At 49.1% G+C, this 17,426-nt stretch overlaps 8 protein-coding genes across 8 annotated transcripts; 3 read left to right on the top strand and 5 right to left on the bottom strand.

Annotated features, from left to right (window-relative positions):
* Positions 1-769: 769 nt before the first annotated feature.
* N7482_009570 (putative MFS transporter) lies at positions 770-2,768 on the bottom strand (the record flags this gene model as incomplete). Its single annotated transcript, XM_056691694.1, has 7 exons — positions 770-1,015; positions 1,076-1,334; positions 1,392-1,849; positions 1,903-2,058; positions 2,105-2,467; positions 2,554-2,642; positions 2,711-2,768. 7 exons carry the CDS (start codon positions 2,766-2,768, stop codon positions 770-772), a joined length of 1,629 nt encoding a protein of 542 aa, XP_056539400.1.
* A 538-nt stretch (positions 2,769-3,306) lies between these two features.
* N7482_009571 (NAD(P)/FAD-dependent oxidoreductase) lies at positions 3,307-4,698 on the top strand (the record flags this gene model as incomplete). The annotated part of the gene is made up of 1 exon (XM_056691695.1): positions 3,307-4,698. One exon carries the CDS (start codon positions 3,307-3,309, stop codon positions 4,696-4,698), a length of 1,392 nt encoding a protein of 463 aa, XP_056539401.1.
* Positions 4,699-4,780: 82 nt separating this feature from the next.
* N7482_009572 (acetamidase/formamidase family protein) lies at positions 4,781-6,252 on the bottom strand (the record flags this gene model as incomplete). Its single annotated transcript, XM_056691696.1, has 5 exons — positions 4,781-5,359; positions 5,414-5,690; positions 5,743-6,031; positions 6,101-6,119; positions 6,178-6,252. 5 exons carry the CDS (start codon positions 6,250-6,252, stop codon positions 4,781-4,783), a joined length of 1,239 nt encoding a protein of 412 aa, XP_056539402.1.
* A 610-nt stretch (positions 6,253-6,862) lies between these two features.
* On the bottom strand, positions 6,863-7,925 carry N7482_009573 (tyrosinase family protein; the record flags this gene model as incomplete). Its single annotated transcript, XM_056691697.1, has 4 exons — positions 6,863-7,141; positions 7,206-7,527; positions 7,600-7,685; positions 7,737-7,925. The coding sequence occupies 4 exons, from the start codon at positions 7,923-7,925 to the stop codon at positions 6,863-6,865; spliced, it is 876 nt and encodes a 291-aa protein (XP_056539403.1).
* Positions 7,926-10,120: 2,195 nt separating this feature from the next.
* On the bottom strand, positions 10,121-11,623 carry usgS (transmembrane protein UsgS; the record flags this gene model as incomplete). The annotated part of the gene is made up of 5 exons (XM_056691698.1): positions 10,121-10,480; positions 10,539-10,932; positions 10,986-11,158; positions 11,217-11,323; positions 11,548-11,623. The coding sequence occupies 5 exons, from the start codon at positions 11,621-11,623 to the stop codon at positions 10,121-10,123; spliced, it is 1,110 nt and encodes a 369-aa protein (XP_056539404.1).
* Positions 11,624-11,916: 293 nt separating this feature from the next.
* Positions 11,917-14,163, top strand: N7482_009575 (uncharacterized protein; the record flags this gene model as incomplete). The annotated part of the gene is made up of 1 exon (XM_056691699.1): positions 11,917-14,163. The coding sequence occupies one exon, from the start codon at positions 11,917-11,919 to the stop codon at positions 14,161-14,163; it is 2,247 nt and encodes a 748-aa protein (XP_056539405.1).
* Positions 14,164-14,970: 807 nt separating this feature from the next.
* N7482_009576 (cytochrome P450) lies at positions 14,971-16,651 on the top strand (the record flags this gene model as incomplete). The annotated part of the gene is made up of 3 exons (XM_056691700.1): positions 14,971-15,152; positions 15,216-15,659; positions 15,715-16,651. 3 exons carry the CDS (start codon positions 14,971-14,973, stop codon positions 16,649-16,651), a joined length of 1,563 nt encoding a protein of 520 aa, XP_056539406.1.
* Positions 16,652-16,937: 286 nt separating this feature from the next.
* On the bottom strand, positions 16,938-17,422 carry N7482_009577 (signal recognition particle 14 kDa protein; the record flags this gene model as incomplete). The annotated part of the gene is made up of 2 exons (XM_056691701.1): positions 16,938-17,306; positions 17,396-17,422. The coding sequence occupies 2 exons, from the start codon at positions 17,420-17,422 to the stop codon at positions 16,938-16,940; spliced, it is 396 nt and encodes a 131-aa protein (XP_056539407.1).
* Positions 17,423-17,426: the final 4 nt, after the last annotated feature.

The raw sequence follows: 17,426 nt of genomic DNA on the forward strand, positions 1-17,426 counted from the left end.
CGACGTGATTCTTTCTACTGTTTGATGTATGATAAACACATCATCGAGGCAAATCCAATCTATGAAGAATATGTACTCTCTGTGTTGTAGTGATCTTTTGATGTAGGTATCCCACCACAACGCTAGGTGGCGGTAGATTGGGCGCCAAAAACGGTTGGTTTTGACGCCAATTTAACTTAGTTATAGTTATCAAGGTCTTACGTGATCTGCATTGCTATGTGCGCATTGAGTGATAAGGGCGCACTCCCTCAGCTAGGACACTCTTTCATCTCCGACTGAGATGCTGGACGTGACATGGGAGAACATGGAGAATCCAAAGGACAAAGTCAAATGATTGGCAACGTGCAGCAAGCTTCACAATTGCTTGCGGATCTCCTTTACGCATACATCTTCCTTTCTATGAACGATGATGCAATCACGGACTGACTGCAGGACCTCATGCGCCTGATTTACCAAATTTTAAGTTTGAGCGCTGAGTCTCATTGAATTTATATCATTACATAAACCGTGGTCATGCTCTTCCTGTCAGAAGCCTTGATATAATAGCAAGATGGATTCTAGTTGAAGATTTTAGATTATAGAAATGGTGCAATTATCATACTGACATCTTGATATCCGTAAGGCGTGACGATCAATAGGCGAGACGATCAATAGGCTCATGTAGTCTTTGAGGTGGGCAGTCGTTACATGGCAAACAATTCGTGAAGGTCGATTCACAGTAGTCTTCACCCATGCATGGATCAGCAACTTCGTGTAGCTCGCACGCTATTCAATGGGAATCACGGCTAGTCTCAGCTAAAAACAGCTCGTATCGCCCTTTACACTTTCGGCGCCATGCTTTCCCCCAAATTATCATAGGGACGCCCATCAAAATAGAAAGAACAACGAGGATGCCATAGCATGTGAATGCCCATCCGTATGATGTGGCATCAATGAATGGTTGCACGGAATATGAGATGGCAAAGTTGATTAAAGACGAGCAAATGGCGAGTACAACGACGAGCTCACCAGATATCTAGAGACAGACAGACGTTAGAGAAATGAGACCTGTGGTGAAAACAAAAAGTAAACCTACCCCGTCAAAGCATTCCATTGCATACGCTGTTGCTAGGCTGGTGACTGACACCTGCTGTGCGATGAGGCAACATAAGGCGACAGCGATAGATATCCAATTATCACCATTTGTAGCAGCCCAACCATAGGTAAAGTATCCGACTGCCCCAAAGCACAACGGGAATATATAGGTCCAGATACGCATTTCTGGCTCCTTATAGCCTTTGTTCCGCCGGGCAAGGATGAGGACAATCCAATCTGACAGGGAGCCAACGCCCATTCTATTGTTTGTTAGTACAAGCCAAATGTGTCTCAGTTCAGAGAGGACTGTGAGTTACCCTAGAAAGTTTCCGATCAATGCAGCTAAGAAAAGCAGCCCTGTTGATCCAGCACTCCAATTATATGGCGGTTCTGTCATTATCTCCGAGATAGTGTTGAAAGAGACAATGCCGGCCGTGCATCCGAAGGCAAATTGAATACCGGCGAGGACAATATTGGGAAATGCAAACAGGTAAAATGGACGACGGAAATATTGAAACCAGGTTGTTCGGTCATCAGCAAAGTAATGAACCAAAGCCATCTTCTGCCGGAACGACCGCGAAGTTCTGTCTTCTCTGGTGTGATTGGGGTCAAGTTCAGAGACTGGAGGCTCGATCTGAGCGCCTTTTTCCAACACCTTCTTCTGTACGGTATGACTGGTTGATTGGCTTGGCTCACTGTTTAATATCTGATTGAATCGATACCTCGGGAACATCGTATCATCAAACGTCAGGATAAATAGCAGAATCAAGATGCCCTTGAACCATTAGCTTGATGAACTTGGAGAAATGAGAGCTGTTAGGTTCATACACATGCAATCGCCACAATTGGGGAAGACCAGCGCCAACCAATTCCGTCGCTTATATACCCACCGAGTATCAGTCCCAAGATGGAACCGAGCTGTTGGAAGAAGATATAGATTGCGACCATACGGCCACGCTCATGCGTGAAAAACATATCAAAAATCTGTAAGCGATTAGCGTAAGTCTCGTTTTCCGACACGATAGACTACCGTCAGTTGAATCAATGCTTGATACGCTGCTGTGCCTATGCCTTGAATCGCTAGCATAATGTAGTACTGGGCAGTTCCGTGGTAAAACCCGCCCCATAAACTTCCCCCGAGAAGAACAACCAAGCTCAAGATATAGACTATCTTGCGTCCCAGTTTCATTGCCGTCGGAATCCAGATAATATTAAAAAATCCCAATAGGAGATAGTTCAGCGCACTTCCACCATTCATATTGGTCAAGCTTACGCCGGTATCTTCTGAGATCAGGGTCCAGGACGCACCCCAGTTATTCTCACCGAATGAGAAGACACAGGCATAAGCTGAAATCAAAAACAAAGACCAAAGCTTTTTGAAGCGAGGCCAATTCTGGAGAACGGTCAATACCCTTCAGCTTTGATATTGCAATTCCGCCCAATCTTCGTCTCATGTTTCAAGACAACATACTCACTTACCAGTGGATCTGCAAGAGAAGGAGACGGTTGCGGTATCAGTAAAATGTCTTGATGCCCAGCATGCGCGGTGTCGTGCGAAGTATGGGATACTGTGGAATTTTATGTAGGTCAGACCTCCTCTTTCGCGAAATTAATTTGACTGAACATAGGCACTCACCGTCTACAAGATAGACAGTGCCAGGAGCATCTGCGAGCATGTCATCTCCAGGGGCCATGGCTAAAATCGTTAATATTGAGGAGTACTTAAATCACGTACGGTGTCTAGGGATCTAGGGAGTATTTATAGTTTGACGTACAGGCGGCATAGTCAATGGCAGTTACCCAGGGAAATCAGAATAGCGATTTTACCGATAGGTCGGCCTGTGCAGAGTAGATAGCGATCTACGTTCCGCTCTTGATGTAGATAGAGCCATGGAAGCTCCAAGCGAGAAAATGACTGCATGACGGTTCCGGATTCGTTTCCATCCAAGTCATTTCGACCATGGTGATAAGAGGGCACGGGGGCTCGGGCGCATGGTGCGGAGACGCTTACCCCGGGTTTGAGGGGTGGGAAGGTCCACGCGGTGGAAAATCCCACACCTGCCTGATAGTTAAGCATTGACCCCATTCGGTTTATCCGAGCTTACTAGCGCATGTATAAGTCTAAGTTAACTTTGTCCGGTGGTCTGTTCATCTTCCCTACTCGACTGATTTCTCAAGACCGCCCTCAATAAACTTACAGCCCTTCTCAACCATCGACCGTGCGACATCAGAATGACGCCACCGGTATTGAGCGTGAAATCTTCAATATTGATAATCGGTGCAGGAACATGGGGCTGCTCAACTGCTCTTCATTTGGCCCGTCGAGGATACAAGAGTATCCAGGTACTTGATCCCTATGAGGTCCCATCGCCTATTGCTGCAGGCAACGATGTCAATAAAATCATGGAACATAAAGAGCTTAAAGGTAAGAAGAAATCAAACCCCAATCCTGGCTTCGATGTCTTACTCCAGATAGATTCTTATCAGGACGCGAAAAGCGTTGCCTTTGTCACTTGCACTCGAGCGGCGTTAAAGGGCTGGAAAGAAGATCCAGTCTTCTCTCCATTTTTCCATGAGACGGGATTTATCGTTGCCGGAAGCACACCTGCCCTTATACAGCATATCAAAGATGAAGAAATAGATCCATCTGAAGGTGATTTTGCGAAACTCGAGACTGCCGAGGATTTTCGCAATACAATGCCCCCAGGTATCCTGACTGGCGAGTTTCCTGGGTGGAAAGGATGGTTCTGTAAGAAAGAAGCGGGGTGGATACATGCTCGAAAGGCCATGGTCTCTGCATACACGGAAGCGAAAAGGCTCGGTGTCGAATTCATTACGGGCACACCACATGGCGAGGTTGTGGCGCTGACTTATGACGAGGGAGATGTGACTGGAGCTCAAACTGCAGACGGTGCCTTCCATCGTGCGGATCATACCATTTTAGCGGCCGGTGCGGGCGCTGATCGGCTGCTTGATTTCAAGAAGCAACTACGTCCCACCGCTTGGACTTTATCCCACATCTCTATGACTCCAGAAGAGGCCCACAAATACCGCAACCTGCCAGTACTTTTCAACATCTCTAAAGGGTTCTTCATGGAGCCCGATGAAGATAAGCATGAGCTCAAGATATGCGACGAGCATCCGGGATATTGCAATTTTATTCGCGATCCGCGCTGCTCAGGTGAAGAAAGAAGTGTACCCTTCGCCAAGCACCAGATTCCACTGGAGGCGGAAACTCGTGCGAGAGACTTCCTACGGGAAACTATGCCGCACCTTGCAGATCGACCTTTCTCCTTTGCTAGAATTTGCTGGGATGCTGACACGGTCGATCGAGCATTCTTAATTGATCGACACCCGGATTATCCTTCCCTTTTGGTTGCTGTTGGAGGCTCAGGCAACGGAGCTATGCAGATGCCATCGATCGGTGGTTTCATTTCTGACGCATTGGAGGGTAAATTGCAACCTGAGTTGAAAGAGGTGGTTCGCTGGCGTCCAGAGATTGCAGTTGAAAGAGATTGGCACTCTACTCAAAACCGGTTCGGTGGCCCTGGCCAGGTCATGGACTTTCAGAGTGTTAGGGACAATGATTGGACTCAAATTTCAAGCGGCGAAATTATCGGTTAAGGCAAGTTATGGTTCTGGCTGCGAAGGAAACAAGATTTGATTGTGCGATAGCTATCTTTCACGTTAGTGTAGGTGGTAGTAGTTACTCGTTTGCAAAAGCACAGCTTCCCAGATCTCTCTTCACAACTTCAGCTTCAGGTCTGATGTCAAAATCGAAGATATCCATGGGCACCCCGAGGGTTGTGCATGCGTTCGGAATATCCACAATCCCTGCAATATGCCCCTGCACTGGAGCACAGGAGAGGAGAAGATAGATCTGATAGTCCGAATAGCCATAGCGTCTGAGATATTCGATCACACGCAGACAGGTCTGTCTATACGCCACTGTGGCATCCAAGTAGTGTTGCTTACCGTGTTCATCCACTGAGAATCCCTCGAATGTAAGAAAGCGTCCAGGTCCAAATTGCGGCTCCACTGGACCCGGCAGGAAGATGGGCGACTTCATATCCATCTTTGCCATACCGTTCTTGATGACAGTGAACTTGAGCGTGATAACCCCGGCCATCTCAATGGCGCCACAGAAAGAAATCTCCCCATCTCCCTGCGAGAAGTGTAGATCACCAACAGAGAATTTGGCCCCAGGGACATGAACAGGTAGATAAACCTTGGAACCGCGAGAGAGGTTTTTGATGTCACAGTTACCACCATGCTCGGGACGCCCCTATTAGATTTGTTAATGGACGACGATTCTTGTTAAAGTCGACATCAGTCTTACTGGAATTGTTCTAGCCCCTTCTTTTGCCACTCGGTCCTTGATCTCTTCAGCTGCACTTCCCGCATGGGCGTTTATAGGCTGCGGGGGTTGCGCGACGACTCGGCCAGCGACAGTATTAGCTGCGATGAGCTCCCCTTCGCGTCGATTCCATTCAGCCAAGACGTCCGCTGACGGCGCGCATCCTAGAATTCCAGGATGGATCAACCCCGCAAAGCGGACTCCGGGAATATGCCGGCTGGAACAGAAGATGCCCTCGAAGTCCCAGATTGCTTTTGCACTACGCACATTTTGATTAGAATATCGCGCTTGGAGAGGAAGGTTGAACGAACGCTTTAGGGTAAATCTCATCCAAGAACCCGCCTCCATTCTCTTTGGCAAATACTCCAGTAAAACCCCACGGTTGATCCTGGAATGGCTGAACATCCTGAATCTCCACGCACAGGACGTCCCCCGGCTCGGCTGTGTCAATGTCGAAGGGACCAGACAGGTAGTGGATTTCCGTCAAGTCGACAGTTCGAACATCTTCAGCGGAATCGTTGTTTCCGATCTGTCCACCCGTCCAGTCCAAGCACTCGATCTTGACGACTTCATTGTTGGCAATCTTTGCGCAGGCCGGGACTTCCAAATAAATTATCCATTAGAACAAATGAACTTGAACGCGGTGGTTGAATTGAAAACCTGACATACTGTCTGGGTGCCATCGGTTCTGCAGAAAGTTAGTTGTCGAGTTCATAGACCAGAACGAAATTGAAGCGCACACATACATGTAAACCAGGTTGCTCGCGAGCATGTTTGTTAAGATCTACTTTCAAAGCAGTGCGAATCTCCTTGATACCCATTTTTTCGAATGACCTGCCCTGTTGCGGAAGAGAAGAATGTAGATAGACAAGCCAGATGACTTCCTGCTTGATTTGAAACTGAACTCCAAGACTCTGACAGCGTACTGGGGCGAGAAGGCTCACTCTCGAGGGGTTGAGAAGTTGAGGAAAGGGGACGAGGCATGTGGGAGTAGAGGCGAGATAAGGAGGAGCAGGGCGCTCCTCCTTCTCCGCACGAGGAGGGGTAAAACGTAAGAGGGGGTTATCAGCCACTTCCGATAGCTTTATCTCTCCAAATTGGGCGCACAGTCCTTATCCTTGTTTTGGGCTCTGCATTTCGACCATATGATTGGTACTTTTAAGATGCCCGCGTTAAATTGGAGAAATATTGACACATAGGATGCTCCGCCCCTCGCGCGGCAGGGGAAAGGCTCTCGAATCCTTTGGCCGACTGTCCGTACCCTGTGCTATGTACAGTTCTCAGAAACCACGAGACAACCACAAAAACAAATTTGCTAGGAGGCTACCCTGCTCAGGATATAGTTCAGCAGGTTGACTCAAATACAGCCTAATACGTACAGCGACAAGGCGACAACCTAAGACGTCCAACATTCTTCTTGTGAAGGCCTGACTAGTCATACCCGTAGCACAAGTAGCCACCCTGGGTATTCATAACATGTGCAATGGTGGTGTTTGACATGATATTGAATGAAGATAGCTCATAGTGGAGAGTAGCGTTCTGCCACCCTCCAGCTGGCTCAGCATTGGCCGACTGGTTCAGGGTAGGGCCGCTAATGTCGTAAAGTCGGTTGACGGGGTCTTGCTTCTGCCACATCCACCAGACCCGATCGATATACATGTGATGCATGAAAAAAACGGGGTCACCAGGAGAAGACTTGATATCGGCCATCTAAGGAAGAAGCTGGGTCAGACAAAAAAAGAATACCGAGGACAAAGAATGGAAGAATTCATACCACTCCGCCGATGTACGTGTGGACGCCCTTGTGAGGGATGTTCGAAATACAGTTCCACCACGGCGAGAAGGTATCGTACGAGTTGCACATATCAACAACAGTACTGTTGGCATTAGCGACTGCCTGTTCGGTGTTCCATGCACGACGCAGGCAGTAGTCGGTGTCCTCATCGCCGGGGCCGATATGGAGCGTATAATTGGCAAATCGGCCGTCGGTCACACAGCTACCAGAGCTAGTTCCATTGCCTCCAAAGGCATCCGCTCCCCACATGGGAGACTGCCACATGTTGCCACTGTCCGCATCCATTTCTTCATTCCACCAGCTGGCAAAAGTCAAGTTAACTCACGCCATAGAAGCAGGCAGATGTTTGCCATGTCCGGTCCGTGCGACTTACGGGATAGAGCCAGTGTAGCCACATTCGTCACGGAGAAGTGTCTCGTAGATATGCATGTAGTAGCGATGCCATGGTAAGAATTGACCCTTTGCTAGGATTTTAGTAAGAAGTATTCAAAGTCACGAAAGCGGACATACCACATGGTGGATGATATCCGCGTAGGCTGTATTGGTCATGCCTCGATGCAGAGCTTGGAGATCACTAAAGCGACTCGTAGTCGCACTGAGGCCGGACTTGGCTGGGCTGTCCATCAGACACTGAACTGCATCTAGAAATTGATTCTGCTGCGCCGTGGACAGATGCCGCCACTCTTTGCGAACTGTCATTTTCTCTTCAGAACAACTCCCACTGAAGAATCCGGTAATTTTTGTCTCGTGATTTCCATCCCGGCGGACATGAAATCTAGAATGAGAATGAGGGGGCGTAGCAGCCACACAAGCTATCAAACTGAACGCGAGTGGCAACGAACAACGCATGATGGAAAGATATAAGGGTCAATAAAGGAACGTTGAATAAATGAAATGAAGATGAAAAGGCATGGACGAAGAGAATTCTCAAACAAGCATAGATCAAGCTACTGGTGAAGTTTTATATTGTCCTGTTGTTTTCTCACACCCCTGAAGAAATATGAAAGTGGATTAGACAGACCCAAATCCTCCAGCGAGCTGATTGTGAGCATGTGCATTCGGGACCTTCAGTATGCCGATTGGTGAAACGCGCTACTGTGAGTGCGTGGAGCCACAAATGCCTTCGCAGTGGAAGCTCGAAAAATGGGTGGGACCAAGTAAGATAGCTGCATCGAACTCCGTGCTACCAGATCTGTTAAAGTTCGACCATAACTTTCCAATCCAATTAGGGTTCATCGTTACCCGGATTCTACAAAATGGCGCGTATAGTCTTGAGCATATCTCCTCTTCGTCTGAATCACTTTTCCTTCAATACACAATGAAGGCTGTAGAGGCCTTAGTAGGAAAATCAATTCCAGGCCAGAATTCACATTTGAGTACAGCGTAAGCAATATTCGCCCAGACAGGGCTGACGCGGCAGGTAGCTTAATGCTAGCTTCGACATGTACTAACTGGTATCCAGGAAGAGGATTTTCATGGTTTAGTACCAGTGAACATGTTTCCCTTCATCAATGAACGGTCTAATCTACGTCGAATGTCTTGGCATTGGCTTCTGTTTAGTCATTGCAGCGGATCTATAACGCTCTAGACCAGCCTTACGAAAGGTCGACGTCGATTATAGCTTGGCCGGATAACATTTTACCCTGGGACGCGCCGCGCTATCGGTCAAGTAGAGGCTCCGGGGAGTTCCACTTTCGGATAGGCTAAATACATATGTAGCGTTAGGCCGATGCCAAGACTATATCGCCTCAAATAATTCGCGGCCTGGGGCTAATCGAAATTTCATATCGTCAGACTTGATTTCAGGGGGCTGTTCTCAAGGCTCCAGCTCCGATAGATATCTGTAGATGCTATTGTAAATAATAATGCGCTTCGTATCTTGAGTGTTGATGTCTCATAAGAGGCGCTCAATCGCTCTAACAAATGAACCAGATTGAATTATAGAAATTTCTAGCGTATTTCTCGGAAGTTTGCCGGCCCCTGCTGACATCTGTCACATCCTGGGTAGAATCATGTTCGCAGTAAAATTTGTTCACCGCAAAGACCGGCTCCACTTTCGAATGCTTCAACGCACCGAATGACGCGGCCTTCTTCCTTCTACATTCCAACATACTCAACTCGGCAGTTCCTGGCCAACCCAACAGACCCTCGTATATAATATATTACTTTGTATTATCCAAATCTCTCCCTCGCACTAGCACTCGAGAAGGATTCAAATCATCCCTGGGGCTGCTTTGTGATATTGACTTTAGATAACGAAGTGTAGAAAGGTTAACGAGAGCTCGAGCCTAACTCGTACCACGACGCCAAAGCAAAAACAGTCCAAAAATAGTGGGATATCTCAAGTGTCGGTAGTAATCGTCAAAATAGTTAGTGAGCTACCGAGAAGAGCTAATATATGAATATTATCAGATCTATCAATCCAGACACCGTCGTCGGGGCGGATTGAATCCACTAGCATCGTTCAAGGCCATATTATTGATATTCAAGGGAGAAATTTGACGTTATAGTGGCTGGAATACTATTGTTGGTGTGACCGCTAACGGGGTGGGGTATGGGTCGACGTTTCAGGGGGTGAAAGGTGCCTCACACGGTTGGAAACAGAATCAATCTACTGAATGTGGAAAGCGGTTACCTTCGAGTAGGACTTTTAAGATAACTTTCACGTATTCAATCAGGAGGATAAAGTGCTGATGGAAACAGTTTATGAGTGCGGCTATGATTGGGTGCTGCTAGGTGACGTTTTTCATGATTGCTGGTAAGGCAGAGTAGCCGAAGAGTTAAGCAATAGCCGATCATTGTAAGCCATAGGGATTGCTGAGTATTCAATGCAGGCCGCTACAAGCAGATCATTGTCTCGGGCTATGTGGTTTTCAATTGCGCTCGGGAGCAGTTCATGAGAACTTATTTCCAGAGTTCGCAGAGTTACCCTTGGGTCCCGCTTCATCTGTCACAACATTGAGTTTGTCAATGTTCTCAAGCGACAAGCGTAAGAAGTCATGCTTGTTCTTCCATGTTACTTGGCTCTCTGCAAAGCCTTCACTCTCCGCAGGGGTAGGTGGTGGGTCGGTGATCTTGGTGATGAGATAGGCAGTGGATGCTTCCGCCACCCCGTACATGAGCACACCGATGAATGGGGTTTTCAGAACGACAGTAAAAGCAAAGGCGAATCCGAAAAGAACGCCTTCCCTGTCTCGGAACCACCGGCGTTTCTGTTCGGGGGTGAATTTAATGCGGCGGAAGTACGGCTCCAGCTAGGGGTGTGTTAGGCAGTGTTTTCAGCGTAAAGCGGATGAGAATGACAGGACTCACGAGTTCCCGCATCAAGCTTCTCGATGCGAAGTAGGTGTGGAGAAACTTGACGATAAATGCCTTGGGCAGGACCAGACCCGCACCAAAAATGACAGCGGCAGGAGCTGTGCCGACATGATTGCGGAATGTATAAAAACTCGCTGCTGGCATCACAAATCGACCAAGGACAGGGATCAGGGAAAGAAGATAGACCCCGAAAAGGATCCCCATTCGTTTGGCATACCGGTTGAGGAACATCATGATGGCCTCCGACTTGGGCCGCGAGGAGCGAGGGCCACCCTTAGTTGGGAACATGACCAAGCTGGGGAAATACATGGCACGCAGACTGCCGGGGTCCTCGGACTTGTGCTTTTGTATGTATGTCGTGTCCACCCACTCGATGGATTGCATGAAGCTAGACGCTCAATCAGCGAGTGAAATAATAGGATTTTGGAGGCGATGACCTACATCTCGTCCAGTGTAGGGGTCACATATCCCATCAAAGTCATCAGAAGGAAAGGCACCTGGAGCACAGACTTGGACATAAATTCCAAGCCATCGAGAAGCTTGTCATCCCACGTCGCGTGGTCCAGATTAATGACCCACGACAAAACATATAGACCAAATTTCAGAGCAACAATCTTTAGGTGGCGTATCAGATATCCGGAGTTGTCAAAGAAATCAAGCCTTTGCACATACCGGAACCTGGATGATAAGCTGGATGACTATCCCCACGCCTATAGCAAGAGCTGCCTGACGGAAGTGCTCATATTTGAACAGGTTAGGATTTTGCAAGGCTCGGACGGCTATTTTTGGTCAGATTAGCCTTGAACACATGCAAGTAATTATCAAATCAGATAAACTGTCATCAAGAGCAAGCTGAGCCATCAGGCAATCGGCTGTACAAGCATCAATCAGAAGGCCGGCGACGACTTCAGATCTAAGCACCCCACAATCAGGCGTCTAGAGGGGAAGAGCCCTGCTTCATGAGACTCATGTCTGTAGAGTAACAACATGGGAGACGACATACTTCCTACCACGGTAAGCTGGAAGCCACGGATCACCGCATTGGGCTCGAAGTTAGAGATAGTCAAGCCCTTCTCCATACTGAGCGTGGACTTTCTGGTGTGGTCGTGTGTTGGTTCTTCTGGCGAACCTTGGGAGTGAACAGGAACGTATCAACAGTACATCCACTTATGCTTGCTGCGTCATTCACGGTCACCTGATAATTCATGCCTGAGGACGAAATCACATGTTCCCGCAGGCGCAAAGACGCGCGAACATGGGGGGAGATAAGCCGCGATCTTCAGCTCGGGGCGCCTCTTTCTCCGCCATGCCCCAGTGACCGGGTCCTGATGCTACTATCTGATCGGCCGTCTGCGCAAACAGTCACTTGATGATGGCCGAGTCTCTAAGCCAGTCCTCGAGCCCGGTACAGTCGATTCGTCGCTCGTTTACTCTCCCCACAAAGTTAAATCCGCAGGCGCAACGCGGTTCGGCTGCGCCCAATCTGTCGGGAAACGTCATTTACTATCATCCCTCAGCAAAGATTGTTCATTTCGCTCCCAGGGCACTCGTCCCGATTCCGTCGAGCTCCGTACCCTCCGATTTCGACTACCCCGTTGATACCATAGAGACGCTCCCCTGGCGCTCCGCCACCGAACGAACCGTCGCAACCGCACCACTGAGGCTGGAGAGGGGATTAACTGTATTTCTGAAGTGTGGAAATGTCGTTCATGCAATCTTGAAAAACTCCCAGTGCTGGTGTGTGGACGGGGTGTCCAAGTTTGTTTTGCGCATACGCCCTCTCACCTATTATCGGATCGAGATCCCACATGAAACTGCAGAGGATAAGGCTTTAGTGGAGGATCTAAAGGCTGCGCTGCCGACTGTGCTCCGATATGAAGTTACGCCGTGTCCTTTTAAGCGGGCATTTACTATCGAGTTGCCTGAGGATGCCATGGCACCGCGGCGCAAGAAGGCATGGAAACCCAAGGAACGGAAGGATAGCCTCCGTCACATCCCGGAAAGCAACCAACTCTTCCCCTTTGATGCCAAGTCCGATTGGCTCGATTCCGCTAGTACTGGGGAGGACACCGATGGAGCTGCCACAGATGAGAGTGGGTTGATTCCCCAGGAAACGAACAGCACAACATCCGAGGCTGTGCCAGCCGTTGAACAAGCACCATCTCCCGTCAATAGCTTCGAGCTACCTTCTCACCCGTCACCGATTAGGCGCTCCGTTACAGAGTCGCCGCAAACCTTCACCAGCCTGCTGGCGAAATTTGATGGCACCCCTGTTCCCGCGGAAGCTCCTACTTCAGAAAGATTAGTTAAAGAAGAAGAAGAAGAGGTGGAGGAAGAGGAAGAAGAAGATGATGAAGATGAAGCCCCGGCTGTTGACGAACCTATGACCGCAAAGTATGGTCCGGTGGTTCAGGAAGACGAGCATCCGGAGAAAACTTCTGACCCGATCGAAACTGTTGATCTCCAAGATTCCTCAACGCCAGAGAAACCAAATGACGAAGATACTTCGCCTTCCGTGGAATCGTCGAAATTGGCAGCAGTTGTGCAAGACGAATCTCTAGATGCACAGGAACCGCGGGGCCAGGCAGAGTCCCCGATACCTCCAAAGCCTCTGCTTCTAGAAGATGCTCCCAGCACGGTTCCGCCAGAAGCATCCCAGAGTCCCCATGAGATCTCTCACTCGAAACGAAAAGAAGCAGAACCCAGTTTTGAAGACCCTCTGGGTTCTCAAAGAGTTCCCACCCCGCTGGAAATAGTGGAAATGCCAATCTCATCAGAAAATGTAGCCCTGGAAGAGATCTCAATGCCAAAAGATCCACAGGTTCCGGAAGATTCCCAGCTTCCAGACGAAGAGTCCGAGTCTAAACCGGAACCTGACATTGATAATAACATTTCTTTTGCGTCTACGCCGGAATCATTCCATTCTGCGACGGGCACGCACTCTGCTCATGCAGCCCCAACGGAGATTTACGATCCTGCTGTCAAAGCGGGAACCTCAGTCGCTGCCTCTGTGGCTGAACTCTCTGCAAAGCAGACGTCTGAATCTGCACCGTCCAGGAACACCCTGCCGGGAGTTGATGCTACTTGCATCAACCACTCACCCACAAAGATCGAAGACGATCTACCTGAGGCGGCACTAAAGATGCCAAAGTACATAGTTCGAGAGGATCCGCCAAAGAAGCCTTCGTTGAGCATATCTTCGAACAGAGATTGCCCGGTTGCAAGTCCTACATCACCTACCACGGATTTTCAACATATGAGCACTGAATTTCGCCGCCGAGCGCAAGCAACCAGGCGGAGTGATGTCTCTCCTATACCCTCATCCTCTGCGTTATGCCAGCCGGCATCGAACGAGCACACTTCTTCCCTCCTTTCCAAGGCACTATTCCTCGTGTTGGTACCTCCGATCCAACTTTTCATTATTTTGCTCCACGTTGCTGCTCGCATTGTCATCAGCCCTGCCCTTAATTCTACCCTGGGCGAGTTCAGCTCAAACTCGCGTTCACCCAAGGAGCCCGTGACTGAAGATGACTTCAGCTTCCCCTTAGAACGCGAACCCTCGTCCGAATATGAGGACGCTGAAATGTCCAAGAAGTTAGATCCCTGGGATCTCGACTAACTTGGACGACTTTGGTTCACTGTGATTTTACCCTTTTGTTTCATTTACCTTCTCTGTGAATTCTTGACCCTACTGATTTAATATGTATCTCCCTTTCACATGTGACACCACGATTTCCCCCCTGTTTTATGACTATTTCGAAACTGACTTGCATGGTTCCTACGAGGTGGATGTATTGGGCATGAGTATTATTGCCGGCCTCATTATGTATTATAGCGCTGCATATAACATTTGGCTCCCGCGATACGACCGCCGTTGGTCGGTAATATAATTTTTCTATAAATGGAAGAGCTAAATGATCCTTGAGAATGCCTTTAATCCCCTGATATCTCATCGCATCGCATGCCTACGCGGAAGATCCTCACAGCCAGACATATTTTTACTTGCCGACAACCTCCCCAGCAGGTTGGGAGGAGTTATGACCCCCTTAGACGAGCATTGGCCGACCCTGCGGCAAATATTACGATCTTTCTATGATCTTGCTAGCAACATTAGATATAATCAAAACCAGTTGCCGCTTAAATCTCAGTTTATAAGCCGCCTTTTTCTTCACGGTCCCTCCTGATCGGTCGCACTTGTGATCTCTTTTCCATCGCAGGGCGCGCGTTACTTGGGGGCGGGAACTCTGTTGACATGATTGGCCCACTGCGCAAGCCACCAATCCTGTTTCCACCAACACCAAGCAACGTGGAGTTCCTGGCTGGGGAGACAGCCGGATCACAATCAACTGCATCCAGGGGTAAAAGGCCATCGCCGTCTCTGGAGCTTGCTCTCCATTAACAGAGTATCCTTGCCTGACGTATCGCTATGCTCGATACAACCCAGCTTCTGATCCTAGGCGTCATCGCGGCGCTGGGATATGTTGTGTTCAATGGATATGGATCTCGGCACGATCCTCGTGAACCGCCGATGGTGACTAGCGGGATACCAATAGTCGGGCATATGTTCGGCATGCTACGGCATGGAGTTGGACACTGGGGCAACCAGGCGTGAGCCCCTCTTCGTTCTATTTTATACCGTGGACGTAGGATGATAGCTGACAGATTTGACAGCAAGAAGCATCCCCAACATCCAATTATTGGACTTGACATGCTGTTTACCAAGTTCTATGTGATCAGTTCGCCAGATCTGATGCAGGCCGTGCAGCGCAACTCAAAAACTATCAGCTTTGAACCACTTCTCTTATTCGGCGCCAAGAATATCTCCGGTATCTCGGACCCTAAGACTCTAGATATTCTCAAGGGGACTGAGTCGGGCGGCCAAGGTCTCGGTGCCAAGATTATGCATTCCATGACTCCAACCTTGGTGGGCAAGTCTTTGGACCAGATGAATATCCGGATGGTTCAATTGATGCGGCCATTCATCGACAGGATGGGGGAGACTTCCACTGTTGATCTGTACGAGTGGTGTAGGGATGCCACAATGGCTGCTAGTACGGACGCTACATATGGGCCATTAAACCCTTACAAAGAGCGGGAAATCCAAGACGCGTGGTGGTGAGCTAGGGTTCCTTTTTGTATCTGGGACGAGATCAGTGTTAACGCTGTTTAGGGACTTTGAGAATGGCCTCGGCCCACTCATGGCCAATACGCTGCCGTGGCTCACGGCACGAAAACCATGGAAAGGTCGCGAGAAGGTCGCCAAAGCAATTCTAAAATACCTGCAGGCGAATGGCGCGGAGAACGCATCTGATCTCACAGCTGTGCGATTAAAGGAATCCACAGAGGGTGGCCTCACTATGGAAGAGTACTCCCAGCTTGAAGTTGGTATGCTAATTGCGTTTGTATCGAATACAATCCCTGCCATGTTCTGGTGCCTCTTCGACATATATTCCCGACCTCAGCTCCTTGACGAATTACGCAAGGAAGTTGAGGGCAATGCTCTTTCCGTGGCGGCAGATGGCACACATAACATTGACTTGGCTGCAATTCGGGAAAGCTGTCCTCTTTTGATTTCCACATTTCAGGAGGTCCTTCGCACGCGCTCGAATTCTTCTCCAACACGTCTTGTCACGACGGACACACTCCTTGCGGACAAGTACCTTCTAAAGGCTGGAAACACGGTCAACATGCCGTCTATTCCAATAGGCCAGCGCCCCGATGTCTGGGGGAAAACTGCTGGAGAGTTTGATGAGCGTCGGTTCATGAAGCCGGCGCAGTCCAATGACCAATCTGGGGACAAGAAAGACTCTCGGCGGGCGGGCGGATTCCTGACCTTTGGTCTATCGCCGACAGTCTGTCCCGGCCGGCACTTTGCCAGCTCCGAAATTTTGCTTGTGGTGGCTATGGTGATTCTTCGGTACGATCTAGCCCCTGTTGGTGGAGTTTGGAAGGAGCCGAGGAAGGACACGACGAGCATGGTTTCGATAACGGGGCCAGTGTTGGACAAGTTCCCTGTTAATGCGACGCCGAGAAAGGAATACGAAGGTGCCGAGTGGGATTTCCATGTGGAAGAGGGCAAAGGACAATTCCCGCTAGTTATAGGATAAGGTATAATTTGTTTAGAGTAATGGATACATCCACCCTGAAGAATGGGACCAACTGCAATGAGGCTAGCCAATCCAGATGACGAATTGGGCTTGAAGAACACAAGTGTACGGGAAAAGGTCCTATGTGCACCGGAGATATAAGCTCATAAAGAATCATTGACACAAAGCAAAAGCCGCCGATAAACGCCAGAAAATGCAAGATGAACAGGGCCATATAAGCGGATATCACACCACACCAAATACCACGGTCATAAAGCACCGCCATGAATTAAGCAAACAAACGGGTCTATGCCTTGGTGGCCTTTGCCGCTCCGGCTTTGCCCTTCGCCTTGCGCTTGCTGCGGTCTCGCTTCTTCATTCCTGTCATGCCCGACTTGCACACGTCCGCGTAGCGTGTGTAGAATGTTTCGAGGTCATCCGCATTCACAACGGTAGCAAACTTCACTTTGTCCTTCGAGGTCTTGTTCTTGGTGACTTTGCCATCCTTGCTGGACGCCTTGGGGTTGGGGGCATTGGTGTTCCCGTCGGTAGCACGAATGAGAATGGATGGCGGAGAGTTGGAGACGGAGTCGATGAGAGGCTTTTGGGAGAGAAAAACCGAGCCGCGCGCCTTTTGGGAGGTCTTGGAAAGAAGATCGGTGAGGGATGAGAAGAACTAGAGTTGCGATATTAGCAACACTGCGGGTTGTTTCGTGGCAGAATGTGCGGAACACGCATAGCAGAACTAAAGGATCAAAAGCTCACCTCGTCGTTGCTCAAGTGCGGCGCCATGGTG

Source organism: Penicillium canariense (assembly GCF_028826845.1).
Source record: "Penicillium canariense strain IBT 26290 chromosome Unknown utg000007l_segment0_segment0, whole genome shotgun sequence".
In the NCBI taxonomy this organism is placed as follows: Eukaryota; Fungi; Ascomycota; class Eurotiomycetes; order Eurotiales; family Aspergillaceae; genus Penicillium; species Penicillium canariense.